The sequence below is a fragment of the Chrysemys picta genome, chromosome 7, assembly GCF_011386835.1.
Source record: "Chrysemys picta bellii isolate R12L10 chromosome 7, ASM1138683v2, whole genome shotgun sequence".
Lineage (NCBI taxonomy): Eukaryota > Metazoa > Chordata > Testudines > Emydidae > Chrysemys > Chrysemys picta.
In genome coordinates this window covers 32,417,817-32,439,762 of record NC_088797.1, presented here as the reverse complement: position 1 = coordinate 32,439,762, position 21,946 = coordinate 32,417,817, and the positions used below count along the sequence as shown (strand labels likewise).

The window sequence follows — 21,946 nt, the reverse complement described above, 5'->3', positions numbered from 1 at the left end:
TAGTAACCCCACCCAATTCACCTCTATGGGGCCTACCCCCAGTCACGCCCGGTGGTCTCGCCTCAGACCCTCCCTTATTTAGAGCAGCGAGCGGTACAATTCGAACACAACCAGCTCCCCCCTTTCAGGATGCAGCTGGACTGAATCAAATTCACAACTCCCTGCTGCTCCCCCCGCCCACTTATTCAGACGGTACGGTCCCAGTGTCTACTTGGTATCGTCCGCCTTCCACCGCTAAGGGGTGAAGAGGGTCCCGTGGCTCCTGCTGATTGGTCTAGCGTCATGGGTGTCCTCTAATCAGAAAAATCCCCAGAGGAAGGAACAGTTGTTGCTAGGGGCGATGGGACAGATTATAGAACAGACTTGTGGTGGACTCTGCGTTTGTGTAATGAGTTGGGTATGTTCTCATCCCATATTCCGCTCTCATCACCTCCCCACCAGCTCTGGTCCAGGGTGAGGGTGGTACTGTGGGACAATGGATTAGGGCACAAGAGTGGGAGCCATATCTGCCGGATTCTTTCCCAGTTCTAGGAGGGGCGTGGGGTCTATTGGGTTAGAGCGGAATGGTGCTGGAAGTCCTGACTCTCGGGGTTCCATCTGTAGCTCCTGCACTGACTTGCCATGTGAGTGACCTTGGGCAAGTACGCTCTGTGTGCCTTAGTTTTTCCAGATGTAAAATAGGCATAGGGATACTATGAGATAATGCTATGAGATCCTTGGATATCAGTCATAAATTTGACTGTAAAATTTCCTACAAGTCACAAATATGCTGCACCCAGGCAATATGTGCTATAGTCCTGAGAGCATTAAGATGCAAAAGAGAGAGATCAGAGAGAATAAGTATCCTCACTATTCTGCATTTGTCATCTCCCTGCCACTATGGTAACAGATCTGACTCTGCCTTACTGTTCGCTTGCATCAGAAAGTGAACACTTCTGTATCTGAGATGCTCAGTCTTTCCTGCAAGTAAAATCCTTCAGGGTGGGAATGTATTTGACTCAATTAAATGCAATTGTGTGACTCTATTCTTGAATAAAATTATTGCAAAACAAACAACCTAGTGCCTAGTTTTATTTGTGAATTAATTTAGTGCTCAAGAAAGTAAGGCATATGCCCAGAGTTCTGGTGTGAACAGTTGCGCTTCCCTTATACAGTTAATTTCTCCTGATCTGCAATACCCTTCTAATCCCAGATTCACCACATAGCTCTGCCAAACCAATGTATCTAAAGATGGTTCTGCAGTACTGCTGTTCAAGTCTGGGAGTTTGTTTCAGCACTGCCCTTCACCTTGTGTAGTCATTTATACCAGTGCAAAGTGAGTTCAAAAGTGGGTATGTAAAATGCCACTGTTCTAATTCGGTAGCAAATTATATCCACCACTCGTGTAAATGTCTAAGTAGTGCTGGGCCCCTGTTCTCACTACACACAGTTTTGCTAATACATCTCAGTCTTATCCCACAGTACTGGCTGATTTTTCAGTCCAGAGCTCCCTTGAGCTGTGACTGCCAAATATGCTTGCAATGCACACAAATAAGGCATCAAGTACCTTTTCACTTGTGACCTAAGCTAAAATTTTAACCCATGTGCATAGAATTGATAGCCTACTACATTAACCTGTTGTGTTTCAGGTCTTGCAAATGCCTTCCATCAGGTTATTTATTTATTAATTTATTATTATTATAGCACCTAGGAGCCCCAGTCATAGACCAGGACCCTGTTGTGCTAGGCACTGTACAAACAGAACAAAAAGACGTTGCCTGCTCCAAAGATCTTTCAATCTAAGTATAAGATATGAGACAACAGATGGATACAGACAGACAGGGGAGTATAAGGAAAGAATTAGACAATATTGGTCAGTATGATGGGCACTGTAATCTGAATTTGAAGGGCTACGTAAAGTAAAATTGGATGGCAGGTATGTGTGTAAAACTGGGCATCGGGTGTTTCTTTGCATGTGCTAAACTGAATGGCGGATGTGTGTGTTAATCTGAAAGGGTGTGTGTTTGTATTTAAGACTGTCTGGAAGCCAGGTGTATGTGCTTTAAAATGGATGACATGTAGGTATGTGTGTGTGTTAAAGTGGATGGCAGGTTTTTCTGTTAAACTGTATGGCAGGTTGGGGACTTTGACAAGCTGGCAGTTGTGCGTGTATTAGACTAGACCGTAGCTGTGCATGCCATGCAGGGAGCTTGAGGCTTTGTAGCTCACATAACTATGTCTGATAATCTAGTCACTGCACTGGTCTTGGTGTGTTGTGCTTCCTGAGCCCCAATGAGGCTTTGTTTTAGCTGTCACCCTCACCACTGCAAAATAACAGGGACATTTGGACAAAGGATGGGAGGTCCAACCTGGTATGTGACTTGCCACACACTAGGGTCACATGGTGAGTTGGGAATGTACCCTAGGAGTCCTGACTCCATTGTGCTAAATGTGGGCTGATTTCACCAGGCTCTGACACACAAGCTCCTATAGGAAGTTATATTCACAGGTGTCCCTATAATAAATATCCCTTGAGACTTATTGGCCAGGGGTCTGAATAGTTCCTACACACCTTATCAGAATCCAATAAAACCCAGGAGTCCTGACTCCCAGTTGGAGTTGTACTAAGTGTGGGATGGGGGCAACTTGACCTGATATACATGCTCCTATAGGAAGTTATGTTTGCAGGCAACCCTATAATAACAACAAAGAGTCTGGTGGCACCTTAAAGACTAACAGATTTATTTGGGCATAAGCTTTCGTGAGTAAAAACTATGCTATGCATCCGAAGAAGTGAGGTTTTTACTCACGAAAGCTTATGCCCAAATAAATCTGTTAGTCTTTAAGGTGCCACCAGACTCTTTGTTGTTTTTGTAGATACAGACTAACACGGCTACCCCCTGATACTTGACAACCCTATAATAAACACACAATGAGAGTTATTGGGTGGACCTCAAATAGACCTCCTGGAGCCCAGAGTCATGCGCAGCGTACCCTAGCCTATCCTCTCAGCAACACCCCTCCCCCAATCCCCACGGGCTAATAGGGACTGAACTCTCGCCTCTGACGTCCTGCTCTTTGATTGACGGTGGTTTGCAAAGAGGCCGGTCTACCCATCGCTGATTGGCTAGGAGCTGACAGGGTTGAGCCTATAGAAGCCAACAGTGGGTAAGTGGGCGGGGTAAGGTTGATACTACCCCTTCGCGATTGCTGCGCGCGTGCGCGCTGCTTGGTTACTCTGCTCAGGTGAGGGGGGGGAAGGCGGGAAAAAGCAGTTAGTAGGGAGGGGCCACAACGGGAGGAGGAGTAGCAGCCTCTCCCTCCCTTCCCCTCACACTCACCCCATGGCCCCCTATGGGTAACGGGGATGAGTAATAGGTATTAACCATTCCCCATATTAAAACTGGGGGGTAAAGTGGAGGCTCATTTGACTGGAAAAGGGAATCCTTGTTCTTCCTCAAAATGGTGCCTTATGTTCCCCCTCCCCCCCCGGGGATGAGTGAGGCACCAAGGTGTGTGTATGGGAGGGTCACCCTGTATACTGAGGGTGTAGTAGTGGCCCCATGCACTGATGTGGTAATAATGCACCAAGTGGCTTGGGGGGGTTAATGGTAACCCCTGAAATGCCCCTCCTACAACCCTCATGCCCCTGCTGTAATGGGTAGGGTGGTGGTGTAAAATGTCCCTGCATATCATTCCACTGTACATACTGAGTGGGGTAACACTGTACCTGTGTGTGTGTATTTTGGGGTGTCTCTGTGTGTCAGAAGATCCCCAATCATTCCCCTACCCTAAGAGGGAAATAAGGCACCAAGGCTCCCCCACCCCCAAATACTCTTCTTATAGCCCCCGTGTAGACTAAGGGGATAGTGGGTCAAGTTGAGGGGTGAAATACAGATGGCTTGGTTTGTGCAAACTGTTTCCTCGCCTTTTCTTATGAACCCTACAACATTTGCCTGAAAGGCTGTCTTTTTGTGAATTAGATCTGCCCCATTTAATGTGGTGGCTTAGACTCTCCACAAAGGTCCATGAGCCTAAACCTTTGTTTGATGTTTGTAAGCCCCTAGAATGGTTGGGTTTCATCTGTCTTTAGTCTAGTTCTTAAAAATAAACATAAAACAAGCCCAGATGTTGAATTCTGAGTTAAAAATCTTTCTTGCCCTAAGTCTGCCAATTGCATTAACCTGATGGGCTGAATTATGTGGTCAAAGTTTGGTGGCTTAGGTCCATGCAAAGCCCAAAACTTGCTTTAATTCCAAAAAGCCCAGGTGTTGGGTCAAAACTGCTATGTGGTACTAGCCCCAGGTCATTCAAAACTGGATACCATGATTGCTAAAACTGGCAATTGTGACCTCTACAGTCAATAGTTCATAACAAAAATATGAAAATGGATCACTTTTGTTTCATTTGAGGTGTTGAAAAATTAATCCACTGGAGCGGGGAGGAAGGTTGTATGTCTAAGAAGGTACTTAAAATGGCCAGCTAGGCTGTGGCTAGATAGCATGCCCATTAGTTAAAGCAGAGGGCTTCCATTCTATTCCCAGCTCTGGAATGGAGCGTTGAGTAGAGCACAGAACTATGCATTGGAATGCCCAAGTTCCGTACCTTATTCTGAGACTTGGAACAAAGTTGCTTCACATCTCTGTGCCCCAGTTTTTTCCTCATCTGTAAAATTGGGATAGTGTATGCACTTGAAAAGGGCTGCAGTATATAATGGCAACATGTACTGCTTGATTGTTTCAGAGTTGCATAGTAGTAGAACTACCAAGTGATATCCTGCATGGAGGCATTTTGGTGACTTAGAAATTATTTGGTATTCCAACTGTCTTCAGAAATGTATATAATTAAGGGTTAAAAAAAATGCAAGGATTAGACCATCAAATTGTTTTAATAGTGTGTACCCTGAAAACGATTCTGGGAACTTTAAGGTTAATTAGTGGTATTCTTGGGATTATTCTTACACTAAAGGTTAGGAGGATGCTTTTACAGATGAAAAGTAGGGTGGGGATAGGAGAAGAAAACTAGTGTGTTGGATTTGACTCCCACTTTAGGAAGGGAAACCTTTTAAATGGGGGAATTCAACCTACACTTCAGACAAATTGCCTGTCTTCTAACCCATGTCCCCAAAGAGAGAGAGAAATTATCCCTCTTACCCAATGCTGTATTAATTACCTAGACTGGTGGTAATTCACTAATTAAAATTCATTCTTGAAGAACATTACATACAATATGGGGTCAGCAGTCAGGGAAGGTCTGTGTGGTAGAGAGCTGATTAGTCTTGCTGTTGAATAAGCATTTTCTCTCTATAAATGTTCTTCTTTTTCATTGCCTCCTACGAGGAATGGACTTTAAGAAGTAACAGAATACTTACATACAGGGCTGCCGAGAGCGGGTTTAGGCCCTGGTGAAAATTTGTTTTCGGGCCCCCCAGCAAGGGCGGACCGGCTAAACAGGGCCAACGGGGGCGGGAAGCCGGGCCTGGATTTTTTTCGGGTTCCCCAGCAAGGGCGGACCATATACCTGCTTCCCCCCCCCCCCTCTCGTCGGCCCTGCCTACATATTAATTTTTGGTGAGATTGTTAAAAATATTAGAATGGTCAAATGGAGGCCAAAAAAATCCCTCCGGCTTGTGTAGAAACAAATTGTTTAGACTCTAGAACAAATTTTAAATCCAGTTTTCCGGTTTAATTTTATTTACCACTTGCTGAGAAGAGACCACTAAACTTAAACTGGTCTTTTCTTGATAAAAAGCTCTTTTGGGGGGGAAGTGGAGGTGGGGGAAAGTGAGGAAATGGTTGGTGATGTTGGGCGGGGGGGGGAGGGTGGCTAGAAAAACAAGCTGAACAAAGATGTGGGGCCCTGACAAAGTTATAGGGACGGAAAGCAAATGCAAATTAAACATGAGGTGATTTGAGATTCTGTTCCCCCATAGTAGGTCTGACATAATAATATTCTTCTCCCAAAATGTAGTCTTGTATTACTTTCTAAACTACTTCAGTGTGGGTATTCTAGCTAAATGCATTCATAGGCACAAGTGTAGGACAAGGGCAAACACCTTAAAAGGAAACAAGAAAACTTATCTCCTTTGTGAAAGTGTTTTATATTATAATTTTCTCACTGTCTACAGTAATCCTGACACTTGTATTTTAATCGCTTTCTGTTCAGTGTGTAAATTAGTTATTGAGTTAGAAAAGGGTATTGGAAGTATCTTTTTGAGTTGGTGGGACCATAGTTCTGCAAATGGAATAAAAAGGAGGGGAGGAGTTCAGATCCTAACCTACAATAACAGATTTGACAGTGTCTTAACACCTACTCTTCACCTTAAAACAAGTAACTGGCTGAGTGTGTGTTGTACAGGGAATTTTAAATGGGAATTCAGAGGTCTAAAATGGTATTTTGGAAGGCTTTAAGGCACTGATGATTAATGTGTCTTTAGCATGATTAATTACACAGTTCCATTTTCACCTGTCCATGCTGACTTTATCCTTTTAAATTGAACAGGTGTTGTTGTATGGCTCCTTGCTTCCCATCCCACATGCACAGTTAAATGGTTAAAGCTTTTATTTTTAAAAACAGTTAAATGTTTAGATTGGTAAATCTGTGCTCAAGTTTTGGCAAAGTCCAAAAGGCTCTTTGCAAGTCCGGAGTATTGTAGGAGTGATTTAAAACATAGTAACAGGAGCTATAAAACAAGTTAAGCTTTTTTTTCTTTAGATTTATACAAGTCAGCACCATATATCTGGTGGGTCAGGGAGTTCCACACTGGCATAGTGTGGGTGAAGGCAGGATATTCTGAATTAACAAACAGAGAATGCAAATTGATACAGTCTTGTGCTGCAGCATTGGATGTATAATGAGCAGTAATTTTGAAAGGCCAGCAGAAGGACCATTATTTTCTTGGCTTGTCTGTATGTATTCAACTACTGACTTATTTTCATTGTGAAGGGCTTTTTCTCCCCATTTCTCTTGCAACTAACTGTATCTTGATTGATGAATGTAAAGAGAAAAAATCATAGTTTTTAAATCAAATGTCTCAATTTTTACAAGATCTTAATGACTGCAGGTGCTGAACTTGAGACACCTTAAAAGGGCCTGATTTTTTCAGAGAGTAGGTGCTCTGTGCTTTCTGAAAATCAGGCCCCTTTAAGGTGTCTCAAGTTCAGCACCTGCAGTCATTACTTACTTGTAAAAATTGAGACCTTAGTTTCTTGTGTGTTGTTTGATTTTCCTAAAAAAAAAGTTTACTCAGCTTGGACGGTGAAACTGGATTGGTCAGTTCTTTAATTTTTTTTTTCTAGTGCTGGTGGGTGTGACAGCTTGACAACTGTGGAAATGCAAGTTACTGCTGTATCTCTAGAACAGGTGCAACATGGGCAGTAGCAGTGCAAACTGTCTCTCAATGCTCTAACTGGGTGCCACTGTGCCTTAAGCCTGCCTCTAGAGAAGAAGGGTATTCAATCTGTGGCGCAGTCAGCCTTTGACCTTTGAGTTGCAATGAAGGCAGCTGTCCAACTTTAATTGTTGTGATGGATCTTAGTTCACTTCCCAGTGGATAGTTTCACAAAACCAGTTACTAATATCTCACAGGCCACTAACAGCCATCATGTGGTAACAGTTCTTGATTGCTACTGATTCAGGCTTGATTTGGAAATGGTAACCTTTACTGAAAGAGCTTCCTATTGAATTACCAATTCTGTTAATTCTACTTCTTAATCCTTTTCCATTGCAGAAAAGCCCCTGAGCCTCCACTAATACCAGTAAAAAAATGAGGCATACTCAGAGTATTTCCCATGTCCCTCCTGTGGTCACCACTGGGGTGAAGCCAGGGAACATGAGACCGCATCACAACAGCACAAAGGGCATTGGAGCGCGTAGCAGGATGCGAATCCCTGAGAGAGAGCATTCCATAGCAGTGCTGAAAAGCATGCAGCGACCTCCATTCCATCTACATCGGGAAGAACAAGAGGCCTTCTTCAACCTACTGGGTAGGAGGCTAGACCAGTCATTCAAACTGTCCAGCATCTTGGGATATACAGTTTAGAGAAAACATGGTATACAAAACCATACTGTGTATTGGGAATGGGTTCCCAAGGCTGGATAAGACTGCAGTGACCAACTAGCAGTAAACCCAAGTAGGGAATTGCAGGGAAGAGGTATTTTTAACTCTCTATAACAAGATAAGCTTTGTATCCAAGATACATTTTAAATGATCTGGAGGATTCAAGTTGATGATTTGACTATTCAGGTTGATAACTGCTTGCAAAAGGGGAATGTTATCTGTGTTTAGCACACAGGATGGGGAGTAAGGAAATGTGGGTTTCTCAATGAAAAAAATTCTTTAACTTAATTCCCTTGTCTCCACCTGTAAATGTTGGATGATACCACTGTTCTAAAGTGCTCTGAGAACCTTGACCCTTGTCATAAGTGCAAAGTATTTAAAATTCCGTTTTAGAAATGGAATATTTTGATGGAAGTCTAGACTTTGTCCACTCTGGGAGTATGGCACTGCTAGCTATAGCTATGTTTAAGCTGCTATATTTAGTAGAGTTCCAGCAAGTTTCTTTGACCAGACTGTGAAAGTCTCTTGTCTGAAAACCGTGTTGGAACCATGTTCTAAATTCATGCTATAAACTACCTAGGCAGGTCACTCTAGATCAGTGGTTCTCAAACTTTTGTACCGGTGACCCCTTTCACATAGCAAGCCTCTGCTTGCGACCCCCCCCTTATAAATTAAAAACACAATTTTATATATTTAACACCATTATAAATGCTGGTGGCAAAGCAGGGTTTGGGGTGGAGGCTGACAGCTTCTGACCCCCTGTGAAATAATCTTGAGACCCCCTGAGGGGTCCCAACCCCCAGTTTGAGAACCACTGCTCTAGAGATCTTCTTGTAAAGATTCCACCATTGCTACAGTAGGAAACAGTACTCCCATTCGGAAAGCAACAATCACTGAACAATATGAAACAACTAAAAACAGCTGCCTTGCTTTTTCTTCCCTTTACCAGAGGATGACTTGGTACAAGAGTTCTTGTCTATGGACATATGCTACAGGATTTCAGATAAGGTATGTCCCTCATGCTCCCTTCAACTTCCTTATGACAACCTTTCTAAATAGCAATGTGCAGTAGTTTAATGACTCTAACTTTTTGACTCTCTTATGCAGTATCTCTAACTTATAAACCAAACTTTAACACAAGAGCCAAGGCCTCATCCCCACTGAAGACTGATATTTTTGCATTCATAACTCAAATGACTCCACCACTTTTCTTCAAACTTTCCCTAAATTCCCTTCTAGGCTGAGACAAAGCACGAGGCTTTAGCCCTTGGGAAAACTGTAGGGAGTGGCAATGAGTTTAGAACCAGTGCTTAATTTGTAATGAAAGAGGTGCTGGGGCTCAAGCAATTTTTTTATTACATTCATAACTGATGCAGCAAGCCCAGAAGTGCCAGGGCTATGAACTGCCAAGCCTCAAGGTGCCAGGGCTCAGCTCTGGCACAAATTAAGCACTGCTTAGAATAGACACTCAGTCTGACTTCTTATGGCCGTCACTCTGGTAAAGGACCTTGGGATTCTATAGATGTTGCATTAAAATGAACTATAGTCCTAACCTGTCATATGCTTTCTCCTGTGCTGCCCATCACGCTTGGGAGAAGTTCACCGTAAATGTTTGCAGGACTAACTCTATCCACCTTCAAATCTCTCCTTAAAACTCCTCTGCCATGAAGCTTATGGGATTTTTTTTTTTTTTTTTTTTTGCCAACAGTTAGTTAACTGGTGTGTATAGACCACTCCTTATTGTGCTGACCAACACTGTCTCATTGTTTCCTTGTACACCCCTATCTGTATCCATCTGTTGTCTATTGTCTTGTATTTGGAAGCTTTGTTCTGTGTTTGCACAGGACTAGCATAATGGGGCTCCTAAGGGCTATGATAATACAAATAATTAGCAAGCCTCCACAAAAGTGTTTCCTTTCTTCACTCTCTCCTCTTATGGCTCGATTTCTTTTTGTTTTAAACTTAAATACTAGATGGAACATATTTTGTTTCTTCTGATCCAGAACTGGGTCTATTAAAGGTAACTCTTGTTTAGTATCTTCTAGCCATGACTCTGACTTACTTCAAACGTGCTGGCCTGCATATTAGTGAATACACACGGATGAACCTTTTCACTGCCCTGTAAGTACCTTGTAGCTCTTAACCTTGTGATCCCGGTCTGTAAAGATCCCACCATATAAATAATTCATAGACAGCAGAATGGGGAAGACCAACTGGGTTACCTAGTCCATGCCACCAAATGGTTTGGCAGGAGGAATGGCTATTAGGAGTATAATTTAATAGCATCTGGGTCCACAGTACACACACACCGGTATCTGAAGAAATTATACCCAACTTAAACCTCCCTGCACCTACCCCCCCAAAAAATTCCCCATGCCATACTGATCAGCCATAATTGTCCCCCAGCTGGGAAAAGCACAATTTAATTGCAGTGTTTCCAGTTAGCTTAAGTAGATGGTTTCAAAGGGTTTCCCTCTAACACGAGTATAAGACTTCATTATTGGGTAGAGGCTAGTAGATATTTTTTTAACCTTATGTTTCAAGAGGCTAATGATGGTAAAACACAAATCAGTGGGATCCTGATGAATTTTAATTACATGGGCTGAATGCAGGGATCCCAAAGTCATACTTGTGTTCTTTCTCTCTTTATGGATAAGGAGCATTTTATTCTGTTGGCACAGTGCCTGCCACAGTGGTGTCCAGGTCTATGACCGGGCTCCTACAGTTACCATTTCAGAAGTCAGAAGTTTGCGAGTGAACTCCATTGCCACCATGATCTAGTAACAGGAGAGGCCTCTATGGGTTGCTCTTCAATCCCTTCTTGTCATACTAAGGTTTTAGGTATGACACCTGCAGCTGAATGTACTGCATGGACACTTGAGGCCTGATTCTTACTCTAAAGCTGTTCTGGCTATGGACCCACTTGTGAGGATACTTTACTCTATCAGAGTGGTGTAGAGCTATGTTGGTGGGAATGAGAATTATTCCCTTTAAGGGCAAACACTGCATCAATCCAATCCCAAACTAATCACATCAGCTTGCAAACTATACTTATCTAATAGAATATTGAAATAGAATTGGTATCTACTGTTTGTATGTTGTGTGAGAACTTGTTTACAACATAATCCACTTGTAGTTCTGTGCACCTATAGGAAAAACCCACGAGCTATTGTATGCACCTAAACACAATTGGCCTTACTTGCAAACGAGTGATTTGCAAAAGCCTCTTATGCTGCAGTTCTGTGGCTTAGAACACTTCCTCTTTTATACAATGTAATGCTGGAGTGTTAAGGCTTAACACTTGCTACACTGAAAGCTACTATAACAATTCCAGGCTGTACCATACAACTTCCTAGGCTGAGTGCTTCTGAGAAGCACTGGTTAGAGGAATTTCTGTGGATATAGCCTGTTTTGCCCCATTTTCCTGATGCAGGTATTTGGCTAATGACATGGAGGAAGATGAAGAGGATTACAAGTATGAGATCTTTCCCTGGGCCCTTGGTGACAACTGGCGGCAGATGTTCCCACAGTTCTTAAAACTGAGAGATGGCTTCTGGGCTAAAATGAACTACCGAGCAGTGGTCAGCCGGCGCTGTTGTGATGAGGTTAGCCATGGCTGACATATTTTTGCATGCTTGTAATACTGGGACTATGGCTAACACATTAATAATCACTAGAATCCATAGTCTATGCAAATCCAGTTAAAATAAAGGGTTGAGGCCTGAACTGACTATGGGAGGCTAAGTGTCCCTGCTAGCACACTAGGAAGGTCAGGAATATCGTAGTGGGTGCATCTGTCTAGCTATTCCTCAGAAATTAAATAAAACCTCAGTCTCTAGGATTTTTCAAGCCAGCACTCTTAGTACAGAATCCATACTTAAGTTTAAAGATTCTTGGGTCACCATTGGCTAGGATTCTACTGAACAGTCACAACCTTTACCCTCTGCAAATGTCTTCCCTGCCAACATTAATTAGCAGTTGCTATTCTAGCTTTAAGAATGATTTGATCATAACTATCTTAATAAATCTGTCTGATAAATAAATCTGTGGGAGAATGTTGAGATGCTACATTGTAGTTCTTACTGTCTTTGAAGCCCTATACTGGGGTGGCCAAACTTATTGACCCTCTGAGTTGCATACAACAATCTTCTGAAGTTCAAGAGCTGGGATGCACCTGCTGGGGCTCAGGATTTCAGCCCCACCCTCCCTGCTGGGTAAAAGTCCCTATCCCACCCCCCACTGCAAGGCAGAGGTCCCAAGCTCCTCCTCACCCAGTCTGGTAGGTGGAGAAGGGGGAGGCTCCACGAGCCACACTTTAACTGTAAAAGAGCTGCATGTGGCTCACGAGCCATGGTTTGGCCACCCCTGCCCTATACACTAAAAGGATTAGATATGACAAAATCATGCTTAGTGAATTTTAAGTGAATCCAGAAAGATTCAATGGCAAGGAAAAACATTGGTTTGTCTATACTCTTCTGATCTAGATAATGTCAAAGGAGCCATCCCATTGGGCTTGGTCACGTGAACGACCCGTTCATCACAGTGGAGCACTGAGAAGCTACCTGAAGAATGAAAAGGACTCACTTCCCCGAGGACCTGGTGTTACTCCCCCAAGCTGCCCCCTCTGCACTTGTGAGCTGACTGAGGAAGGCAGCCCAGAAGATGCTCCAAGTGCCGGTATTACTTCTGATGGTGACCTATTGCCATTCACTAACAAGTGGTCCCAGAACTTTATTATCCTCCCTCATAAAATAATGATGGATCCAGTGGCAACATATAGCCTGCAGAGTAAGTAGAGACAAGTCCCTCTCTCCTGGGTTCCAGCTCTGTTATCTGATTTGGAAAGAATGCACACTGCTTTTTTACTGGAATAGAGTTCTTGAGTGCCCAGTTTCCATATTCATAACTAGGGGTGAAATGAGTTGATGGGAATCACTTTCTGTTCTAGGGATAAGCAAGTTAAACTTGTTTGGATGAAGTTACTGTACTTGAGTTAATTTAAACCTCATGTTGAAGAACTAGCCCTCTAGGCTAAGTGTAATGGTTTCTTTCAGGAAACTGGAAACAATCCCTCTCTCATGGCAAAGAAAGGGGCCAGTCCTACTCCTCAGACTTGCCTGCTATAGGGAGCCCTTTAGATTCTAACCTTTTCAGGGCCACGCACATACATCTGAAAAACCTAAATGGAAAATTAAGCATGGATTGTGCTGCCTCCAGAGTCAATGCTGCATTTCTCTGGGCAGAATTCAGTAAAGAGGTGGGGTGTCTTTTGGATGACATTCCAAAAGCACTGACTCTGGGTATCCCTCTAGAGTAGTTCTGCTTTTGGGAATTTGTTCTTGTCAGCAAGGTGCTGTCTGCTGCTTTATTGGAATTCAAGAGCCAGTGTGGTCTACAACCAATGACTTAATGTTTAGTGGCTATAATCATGTGTATTTCCCAGTAAGGTGTATAGGTACTTGACTTGCCTGTGTGGTTATATGTTCAGCCTCTTGGTTTCTTGGTCTGCAGTCCTTCAGGAGCCAGGAGTCACTATGGAGCCTAATGGAACTGGCCTGGATTGGCGATCTGTGGGGTGACTCTCTATTCCAGGACCAAGACATCTCCTCCCAAGGAACTGCAAGTGGCACTGGACTTGTTCTCATTCTGCTGTTCACAGAACTATGTTTTCCCAATGCACTTTATGAATATCTCCTGATTGTGAACAGGAAGACAGGGCAGTACTTATGTATTTAAAAAAATTACTTGCTGATGCAGCTATTCAAATGTGCCTTATTTAATGTGCAAATCCCAATGTAATCGCTGGACAGGCTCTAATAAAAATGTCCAGGAAAAAAAGTTTAGCTTCTGTTCATAGAGAATCCTGGTGAATGTAACGATTATCAGGGCAACAAAACTTGATATTGAGTGAGCATAGCAGTGACCTATGGTGTCATGGTTGTTTTTGTTTAAGGCTTGGGATGAACACAGATGTGGAGGAGGGATTCCTGGCGAAGAAAATCAGAATTCATACATTGCTAGTAGGTCTGTTTGAGCAGAGCATCTGAATCTTTCAGGTCTCAAAGGAAACTCTCACAATGGCAGTAATATCCACTTGCACCAAAAAGGCTTTGGTGGGGGTGGGGGAGAAGGGAAGAATGTAATCAATACTGGGGCTTCTGTTTTAAGAGCAACTAGTACTAGCTGCTAACACATGACAACACACTTTTCTAACCTAGAATAATTGCACAATGTTATGAGTGTTAGTCACATTATCTTGATCTACTGGGGATGACCACAAGGGTTAGCAAATACAACAGATGCCATTTCTGTCAGTGCCATGGTGACTTCACTGACCAAGCTGAATGCTCTCTGCCACTGTTCATCTGGCTCCATATCTGATGCAAGTAAAATAATTCATGTGGAATCAAAGCTTGGTAGTCTCTTTAATTTGGCATCCCTCTCCCCAGCTGTCTATAGGGGATGCACAAAGACAATGAGATTCTATCTAGCAGAGTATCTTAGCCTCGGCTACAGGGCAAAGCACTTTCTCAGACTGTGGTGCTGGCATCCCTTATGGAGGTAGGGACAATCTCTGGGTGGGGCATGAAACGCCATCTTATTTCCAATTAATAGGCAAATGCAAATCTTAACCACTAAACAGGGTGACCAGAGTCTTGCCACTGTATTCCTAGGCTGCCTTTGACTTGTTATATGGGAGGGAAATATCCCTTCTCGGTACCTTAATGGTAGAAATCTAAGGGTATGTCTATACATGGAATTAAGAACAGCTATTTGTGAATAACTCTCCATTTGGACATTCCTATTCTGGAACAAGAGTGTGTCCTCACGGAGACATGCCTGAATAGTAGCATGTAGAGAAGACCTAAAAATGTTGGTGCCTGTCACAGCTCTTGAGGCTTTTGACACAGTCCCCCATGACATTCTCATAAGCAAACTAGATGAAAGCACTATAAGGTGGGTGCACAACTGATTGAAAGACCATACATGGAGTCGATATCAAAGGTTTGCTGTCAAATTGGGAGGCCGAATCAGGTGGGGGCCCAACAGGGGTCAGTTCTGTTCTGCGTTCACAGTGACTTGGATAATGGAGGAGAGAGCGTGCTTATAAAATCTGCAGATGACACCAAGCTAGGAAGGGTTGCAAGCATTTTGGAGGACAGGATTAGAATTCAAAAGACTTTGACAGATTAGAGAATTGTCTCTGAAGACAACACAATTAGAGTCAATAAAGGCAAATGCAAAGTACTGTACTTAGCAAGGAAAACATAAAATGCCCAAATACAAAATGGGGAAGTAGTGGCTAGGTGGTACTACTGCTGAAAAGGGGTTGGGGGTTATAGTGGATCACAACCTAAGTTAACAAGCTTGTGCAGTTACAGGAAAAAAGCTAATATTTTTCTGGGGTGTATACAACCCTCTCTGTTAATGTCAGATAGGAGGTAACTGTCCTTTCCTGCTCACTGCTCAGCTGGAGAACTGTGCCGAATTCTGGGTGCCACACTTTAGGAAAAATGTGGACAAATGGGAGGAAGTTCAGAGGGGAGTAACAAAAGGTTTAGAAAACCTTTCTTTAAAAAAAAAAATGGTCGTGTTTCTTAAGAAAAGAAGACTGAGAGGGCCTTTGATAAGTCTCCAGATATGTTAAGGGCTGTTATAAAGAGGACTGTGATAAATTGTTCTCCATATCCACTGAAGGTGGGACAAGAAGTAGTGGGCTTAGCTTAAATCTTCATTACTGGAGATTGTCTATGCTGCACTTTCATCAGTAAAACTTTTGTTGGTAGAGGGTGTAGGAAAAAAACACACCACTGACTGACAAAAGTTATACTAACAAAAAGCGGTGTGGTGTGGACAGCGCTTTGTTGGCGGGAGACGTTCTCCCATCCACAAAGATACCGTCTCTCGATGGGGGTGGCTTTATTTTATCAGCCGGAGAAACAAAGAGCAGCTATACTGCATACCTTACAGCGGCGCTGCTGTATGGTGCGCAGTGTAGACATAGCCTTAGGTTAGACAATAGGAAAAACTTTCCAACTATAAGGGTAGTTAAGTTCTGGAAGAGACTTCAAAGGGTGATTGTGGAATCTCCATCATTGGAGAGTTTTAAGAAGAGGTTGGACAAACACCTAAAAGGGATGGGCTATGTTTACTTTGTCCTACCTCAGTACAGAAGATGGGATTTGATGACCTCTCAAGGTCCTTTCCAGTCCCATGGTTCTATGATGTTCAAGGTGCTCCAATCCCTGCATAAAATACCCAAACACTTGTTTGCTTTCAGTCACACTCCAGTTGTGAATGCAGCAGTTTGAGTTGGAAAAAATCCCACCTCTTCTTAATATCCTGCACCATGTTTTATGATTGACTAGCAACAAGCTGAGTTGTACCATTTTCTTCCTTGAGGGAAGAGCCTTTGTTTTGACCAGAACATGCCCCACATAAATTACCAAAGAGAAGATGGAACAAATATATAGTATTAATTGATGTGCTGATAATTTTGTGCTTTCTGTATACCATTCTCTATAGCAATGGATCTGCTCCTGTCTTGTCTAGTTCCTCTCCTCTTTGAACTGAAGGGCAGCTGCTGAAAAATGCCTCATCTAGGAGTCATACCACCTACTACTGAGAGAGGCTGCTTGGACTGGGATGAAAGATGGTAGTGGTTTAATGGCAGACAGCAATGCTGCACAAACATGAAATGATATCTCTGAAACTGCAGCAGGCAAACTAATGGTGCCAAGCTACCTCTCTGTGCACTTCATCTTCCCCACCTCTGAAAGCTCCTTTGGAGTTGCACTTAAAGAATTTCCAGCACCAACCTGCTACAGTAAATGGTGTTGGTCACTCAGCAATGGAACAGGAGTACTTGTGGCACCTTAGAGACTAACAAATTTATTAGAGCATAAGCTTTTGTGGACTACAGCCCACTTCTGGCTGTACTGGGCTATCTTGATTATCACTTCAAAAGTTTTTTTTCTCTTACTTAATTGGCCTCTCAGAGTTGGTAAGACAACTCCCACCTGTTTATGCTCTGTATGTGTGTATATATATCTCCTCAATATATGTTCCATTCTATATGCATCCGAAGAAGTGGGCTGTAGTCCACGAAAGCTTATGCTCTAATAAATTTGTTAGTCTCTAAGGTGCCACAAGTACTCCTGTTCTTTTTGCAGATACAGACTAACACGGCTGCTACTCTGAAACTCAGCAATGGGACATTCTTCCTGCATGCTTGCACTGAGATAGGGTGTGGGAGGCTGCCCTCTGCTGGGTAAAACCCAAAACTGAGGCCCTATTCACATCTTAACTAGGACTGGCAAGCAATTAAAAAAATTAATCACGATTAATTGCGCTGTTCAACATTAATACCATTTATTTAAATATTTTTGGATGTTTTCTACATTTTTCAAATATATTGATGTCACTTACAACACAGAATACAAAGTGTACAGTGCTCATTATATTTTATTCCAAATATTTGCACTGTACAAAAAAAATAGTATTTTTCAGTTCACATAATACAAGTACTGTAGTGCAATCTCTTTATCATGAAAGTTGAACTTACAAATGTAGAATTATGTACAAAAAATAACTGCATTCAAAAATAAAACTGTAAAACTTTAGAGCCTACAAGTCCACTCAGTGCTACTTCAGCCAGTCGCTCAGACAAAACAAGTTTGGTTACAATTTGCAGGAGATAATGCTGCCCGCTTCTTGTTTATAATGTCACCTGAAAGTGAGAACAGGTGTTTGCATGGCAGTGTTGTAGCCAGTATCGCTAGATATTTACATGCCAGATGCGCTAAAGATTCACATGTCCCTTCATGCTTCAATCACCATTCCAGAGGACATGCGTCCATGCTGATAACAGGTTCTGCTTGATAATGATCCAAAGCAGAGCAGACAGACGCATGTTCATTTTCATCATCTGAGTCAGATGCTACCAGCAGAAGGTTGATTTTCTTTTTTGGTGGTTTAGGTTCTTCTGTAGTTTCCGCATCGGAGTGTTGGTCGTTTAAGACTTCTGGAAGCATGCTCCACACCTCATTCCTCTTAGATTTTGGATGGCACTTCAGATTCTTAAACCTTGGGTCAAGTGCTATACCTATTTTTAGAAATCTCACATTTGTACCTTTGCGTTTTGTCAAATCTGCTATGAAAGTGTTCTTAAAACAAACATGTGCTGTGTCATCATCCGAGCCTGCTGTAACATGAAATATATGGCAAAATGCAGGTAACAGAGCAGGGGCCATACAATTCTTCCCCCAAGAAGTTAGGTCACAAATTTAATTAATTCATTTTTTTTTTTAAACAAGCATCCTCTGCATGGAAGCATGTCCTCTGGAATGGTGGCTGAAGCATGAAGAGGAATACAAATGTTTAGCATATCTGGCACGTAAATACCATGCAACACTGGCTACAAAAGTGCCATAAGAACAAAAGCCTGTTCTCACTTTCAGGTGACATTATAAAGAAGAAGCAGGCAGCAGTATCTCCTGTAAATGTAAACAAACTTGTTTGTCTTAGCGATTGGCTGAAAACGAAGTAGGACCGACTGGACGTGTAGTCTCTAAAGTTTTACATTGTTTTGGTTTTGAGTGCCATTATGTAACAAAAAAAAAAAATCTACATTTGTAAGTTACATTTTCACAATAAAGTGATTGCAGTACAGTACTTGTAGGAGGTGAATTGAAAAATACTATTTCTTTTATCATTTTTACAGTACAAATGTTTGTAATAAAAATAATATAAAGTGAGCACTGTACACTTTGTATTCTGTATTGTACTAGAAATCAATGTATTTGAAAATATAGAAAAACATCCAAAAATATTTAATAAATGTCAATTGGTATTCTATTGTTTAACAGTGCGATTAATCGTGATTAATTTTTTTAATCGCAGTTAACTCATGTGAGTTTAACTTCAAAAAATTAACTGCGATTAATTGACAGCCCTACTTCTAACCTCAGTATGTGTGCTATATGCTGTCTTCAAGTTCTCAGTCCCGTGTCAGTTTGAACCTAGATCTTTCACCACTTGATTCAGCTACATGTATTTGCTAGCACTGCTGTCTAAACCAGGGGTTCTCAAACTTTTGTACTGGTGACCCCTTCCACACAGCAAGCCTCTGATTGCGACCCCCCCTAATAAATTAAAAACACCTTTTTATATATTTAACACATTATAAATGCTGGAGGCAAAACAGGGTTTGGGGTGGAGGCTGACAGCTCATGACCCCCCAGGTAATAACCTTACGACCCCCTGTGGGGTCCTGACCCCCAGTTTGAGAACCCCTGGTCTAAACAAATCAAATGCATGCCCAAGGGCACTGCTTTTCTGTGCTCGGTGAGGATCACTCTATGTTCAGTACACTCTTTAAAACAGTCAGCTCCTTTAGTTAATGTAGAAAAGTTATCTATGTGACAGTAAAACCTACAGGTCCAAATAGATCCAGGTCCTGTTGTGCTAGGTGCATCACTTGGACAAAAGTGAGACAGTCTGCCCCAAAGAGCTTATATGCTAAAGCAGGGGTCGGCAACCTTTCAGAAGTGGTGTACCGAGTCTTCATTTATTCACTCTCATGTAAGGTTTCGTGTGCCAGTAATACATCTTAACGTTTTTGAAAGGTCTCTTTCTATAAGTCTATAATATATAACTAAACTATTGTTGTATGTAATGTAAATAAGGTTTTAAAATGTTTAAGAAGCTTCATTTAAAATTAAATTAAAATGCAGAGCCCCCCGGACCGGTGGCCAGGTCCCAGGCAGTGCAAGTGCCACTGAAAATCAGCTCGTGTGCTGCCTTTGGCACATGTGCCACAGGTTACCTACTGCTGATCTAAATGGACGGTCCATAAAGATTTCACCCTTTCTGGCTCCCATCTCTCCCTGCAATATTGATCCACACAAACGCCCCAGATACTTTTCAAGTTCAGAAGATGGTGGCATGTGCATTTAAGAGGAAAAGCAGCGACTCTACCAGCAACAGGGTGGGGAGGCGGAGGGAAGGGGGACACTGCTACCACATAAAGGAGCATTAGGAGGTTCTTTCAAAGGAACCTGTGCACCGAATACTCTTATCGACACCGTGCCCAGGGGAGTTTCAGCTTCTCCCTTTCAGTGATGCCAATGGCTCAGAGAAGCAGCTCAGCTGCAACTCCTGGCATGAAACGGACACAGCAGAGACTGGAGCTCTCACAAGCTCCCTTAAGACTCGGGTCCCTGCTGCCCAAAAAACACACATGGCTGCTTCTAGGGACCACTGCGCTCCCCACTGCCTTCCCCTTTGAGATGCAGACCCTCTGCGATGCAAGACTTACCCAGATCACTCCGCAGTTTGCACATTTTAAACCTGAACTCTCCTGGGGGCTGAAAGCTGCCCAGACTGGGGGGGCCACTCTCGCCTGAGCTGAAGTGCCACTGTGTTAGGATTCACAGATAGCAGATGGAGACAGGGAGGCTCTTGCTGTCTTTCCAGAGGCTGCAAAATCCCTCCACCCTACCGCTGCCCGGCTGGCTTGGGGCACCGGGGGCACAGCCCCCTCCTGGGCTGATGCAGTGCCAGAGAAGGGGAGAGGAGAGTGGGAGCATGAGGCGGCAGCGAGGCCATGCAAAGAGGGGGGCCAGTTGTGACTTGTGGCGCCTTGCACCAGTCCAGACTCCCTCTTTAAAGTCCAGGGGCCAGGAGAGAGTCGCACAAGCTGCTCATGCAGCATCTGGGAGCCCTAACGCAGCTGCTTCCCAGAGCCCAGTCCCCCCAGTGCTCCCCGAGCCCCGTGGGCAGGGGCTTTGGAACTCACATCCAAGATCACCCAGGTGCCCCACGGGGAAGAATCCCTGGCCAGTGGCTGCCTGCCCTTCCCGGAGGAACTCCCTGTCGGAGAGCAGCAGGCTGAGCAGGGCCGGCAGCTGGGACCCCAGACCGGCAGCGGGCTGAGCAGCTCAGCCCGCTGCTGCTCTGGGGTCCCAGCTGCCGGCCCCACTCAGCTCACTGCCGGCCTGGGGTCCTGGCCACTTGCCCCGCTCAGCCCGCTGCTGGCCTGGGTTTTTTTTCACCCAGGCCGGCAGCGGGCTGAGCAGGGCCGGTGGCAGGGACCTCGGCTGGCAGCAGCGTGCCATTAAAAATCAGCTCGCGTGCCACCTTTGGCATGCGTGCCATAGGTTGCTGACCCCTGTGCTAAATCAATAATGAATGAGAGGGGAAGGGACTTGCCCAAGAGCACACAGTGCATCAGTGCCAAAGCTGACAGTAGAATCTAGGGGCTTGTCTACACCATGCAGCTTTTAGTGACAAGCCTGTGTTGACACAGCCTTGTCGCTAAGTGTCCGTGTGTGTAAATGCTCTTTTTCTGTACTTTGTCAGCTCTTTTGCCGATAAAATACTTCCATCCCCGCGAGCGGCATTAGCTTTGTCAGCAGGAGAGAACCGCGTTCACGCCGCCACCTGCATTGGCAAAACTTTTGTCTTTCGCAGGGGAGCTTTTTTAAGTACCTGTGAAAGACAAACGTTTTGTCGACCACTTCACAGTGTAGACAAGTCCTCAATCTCCTTATTCCCAGTACACTGCCTTATTCTCTAGACCACCCATCCTTCCCTGTTCTTACTATGCTTGTGCAGGCTTGCACTATGCCTCAGTTTTCCTCATTTGTAGAATGGGAAGAAATGCAAAGCACAATCTACATTGGTAAAGTACAGCAAAATGCTGTTTCCTTAGAAGTCTCTATGCAGTTTCATTTGGAGACTGTATATGCCACTGCTTGTCCCAAACTTCTTTCAGCTTGGCTGTTAGCTGCTGAAGAGGTGGCTGCATTTCCGGAATGAGTGATCCCTGAGAAAGCAATATAATCTTTAAAGTCGTATGGGTTCCTTTGGGATGGAAAGCAGTGGACAACTATCACACTGAACTTT

At 43.5% G+C, this 21,946-nt stretch overlaps 1 protein-coding gene across 4 annotated transcripts; it reads left to right on the top strand.

The window, feature by feature from the left end:
• The first annotated feature begins 3,123 nt into the window (after positions 1 to 3,123).
• Positions 3,124 to 14,424, top strand: SPDYC (speedy/RINGO cell cycle regulator family member C). 4 transcript variants are annotated; one of them, XM_065551124.1, is made up of 7 exons: positions 3,124 to 3,147; positions 7,709 to 7,964; positions 8,988 to 9,046; positions 10,074 to 10,159; positions 11,472 to 11,643; positions 12,523 to 12,826; positions 13,550 to 14,424. In XM_065551124.1, the coding sequence occupies exons 2-7, from the start codon at positions 7,745 to 7,747 to the stop codon at positions 13,615 to 13,617; spliced, it is 909 nt and encodes a 302-aa protein (XP_065407196.1). In that variant the 5' UTR covers positions 3,124 to 3,147; positions 7,709 to 7,744; the 3' UTR covers positions 13,618 to 14,424. The 4 variants fall into 4 exon arrangements, with proteins under 4 accessions (XP_065407196.1, XP_005307944.2, XP_065407195.1 ...); XM_005307887.4 differs by having other exon boundaries at positions 3,147 to 3,225; positions 13,550 to 14,423; XM_065551123.1 differs by lacking the exon at positions 3,124 to 3,147 and adding an exon at positions 3,245 to 3,357.
• Positions 14,425 to 21,946: the final 7,522 nt, after the last annotated feature.

Excerpts from the sequence above, each read along its gene's own strand:
- SPDYC (XM_065551124.1), top strand. The coding sequence starts at position 7,745 with ATGAGGCATACTCAGAGTATTTCCCATGTCCCTCCTGTGGTCACCACT. Across the intron at positions 7,965-8,987 it reads GGCCTTCTTCAACCTACTGG|AGGATGACTTGGTACAAGAG; the intron begins GTAGGAGGCTAG and ends TCCCTTTACCAG. Across the intron at positions 9,047-10,073 it reads GCTACAGGATTTCAGATAAG|TATCTTCTAGCCATGACTCT; the intron begins GTATGTCCCTCA and ends ACTCTTGTTTAG.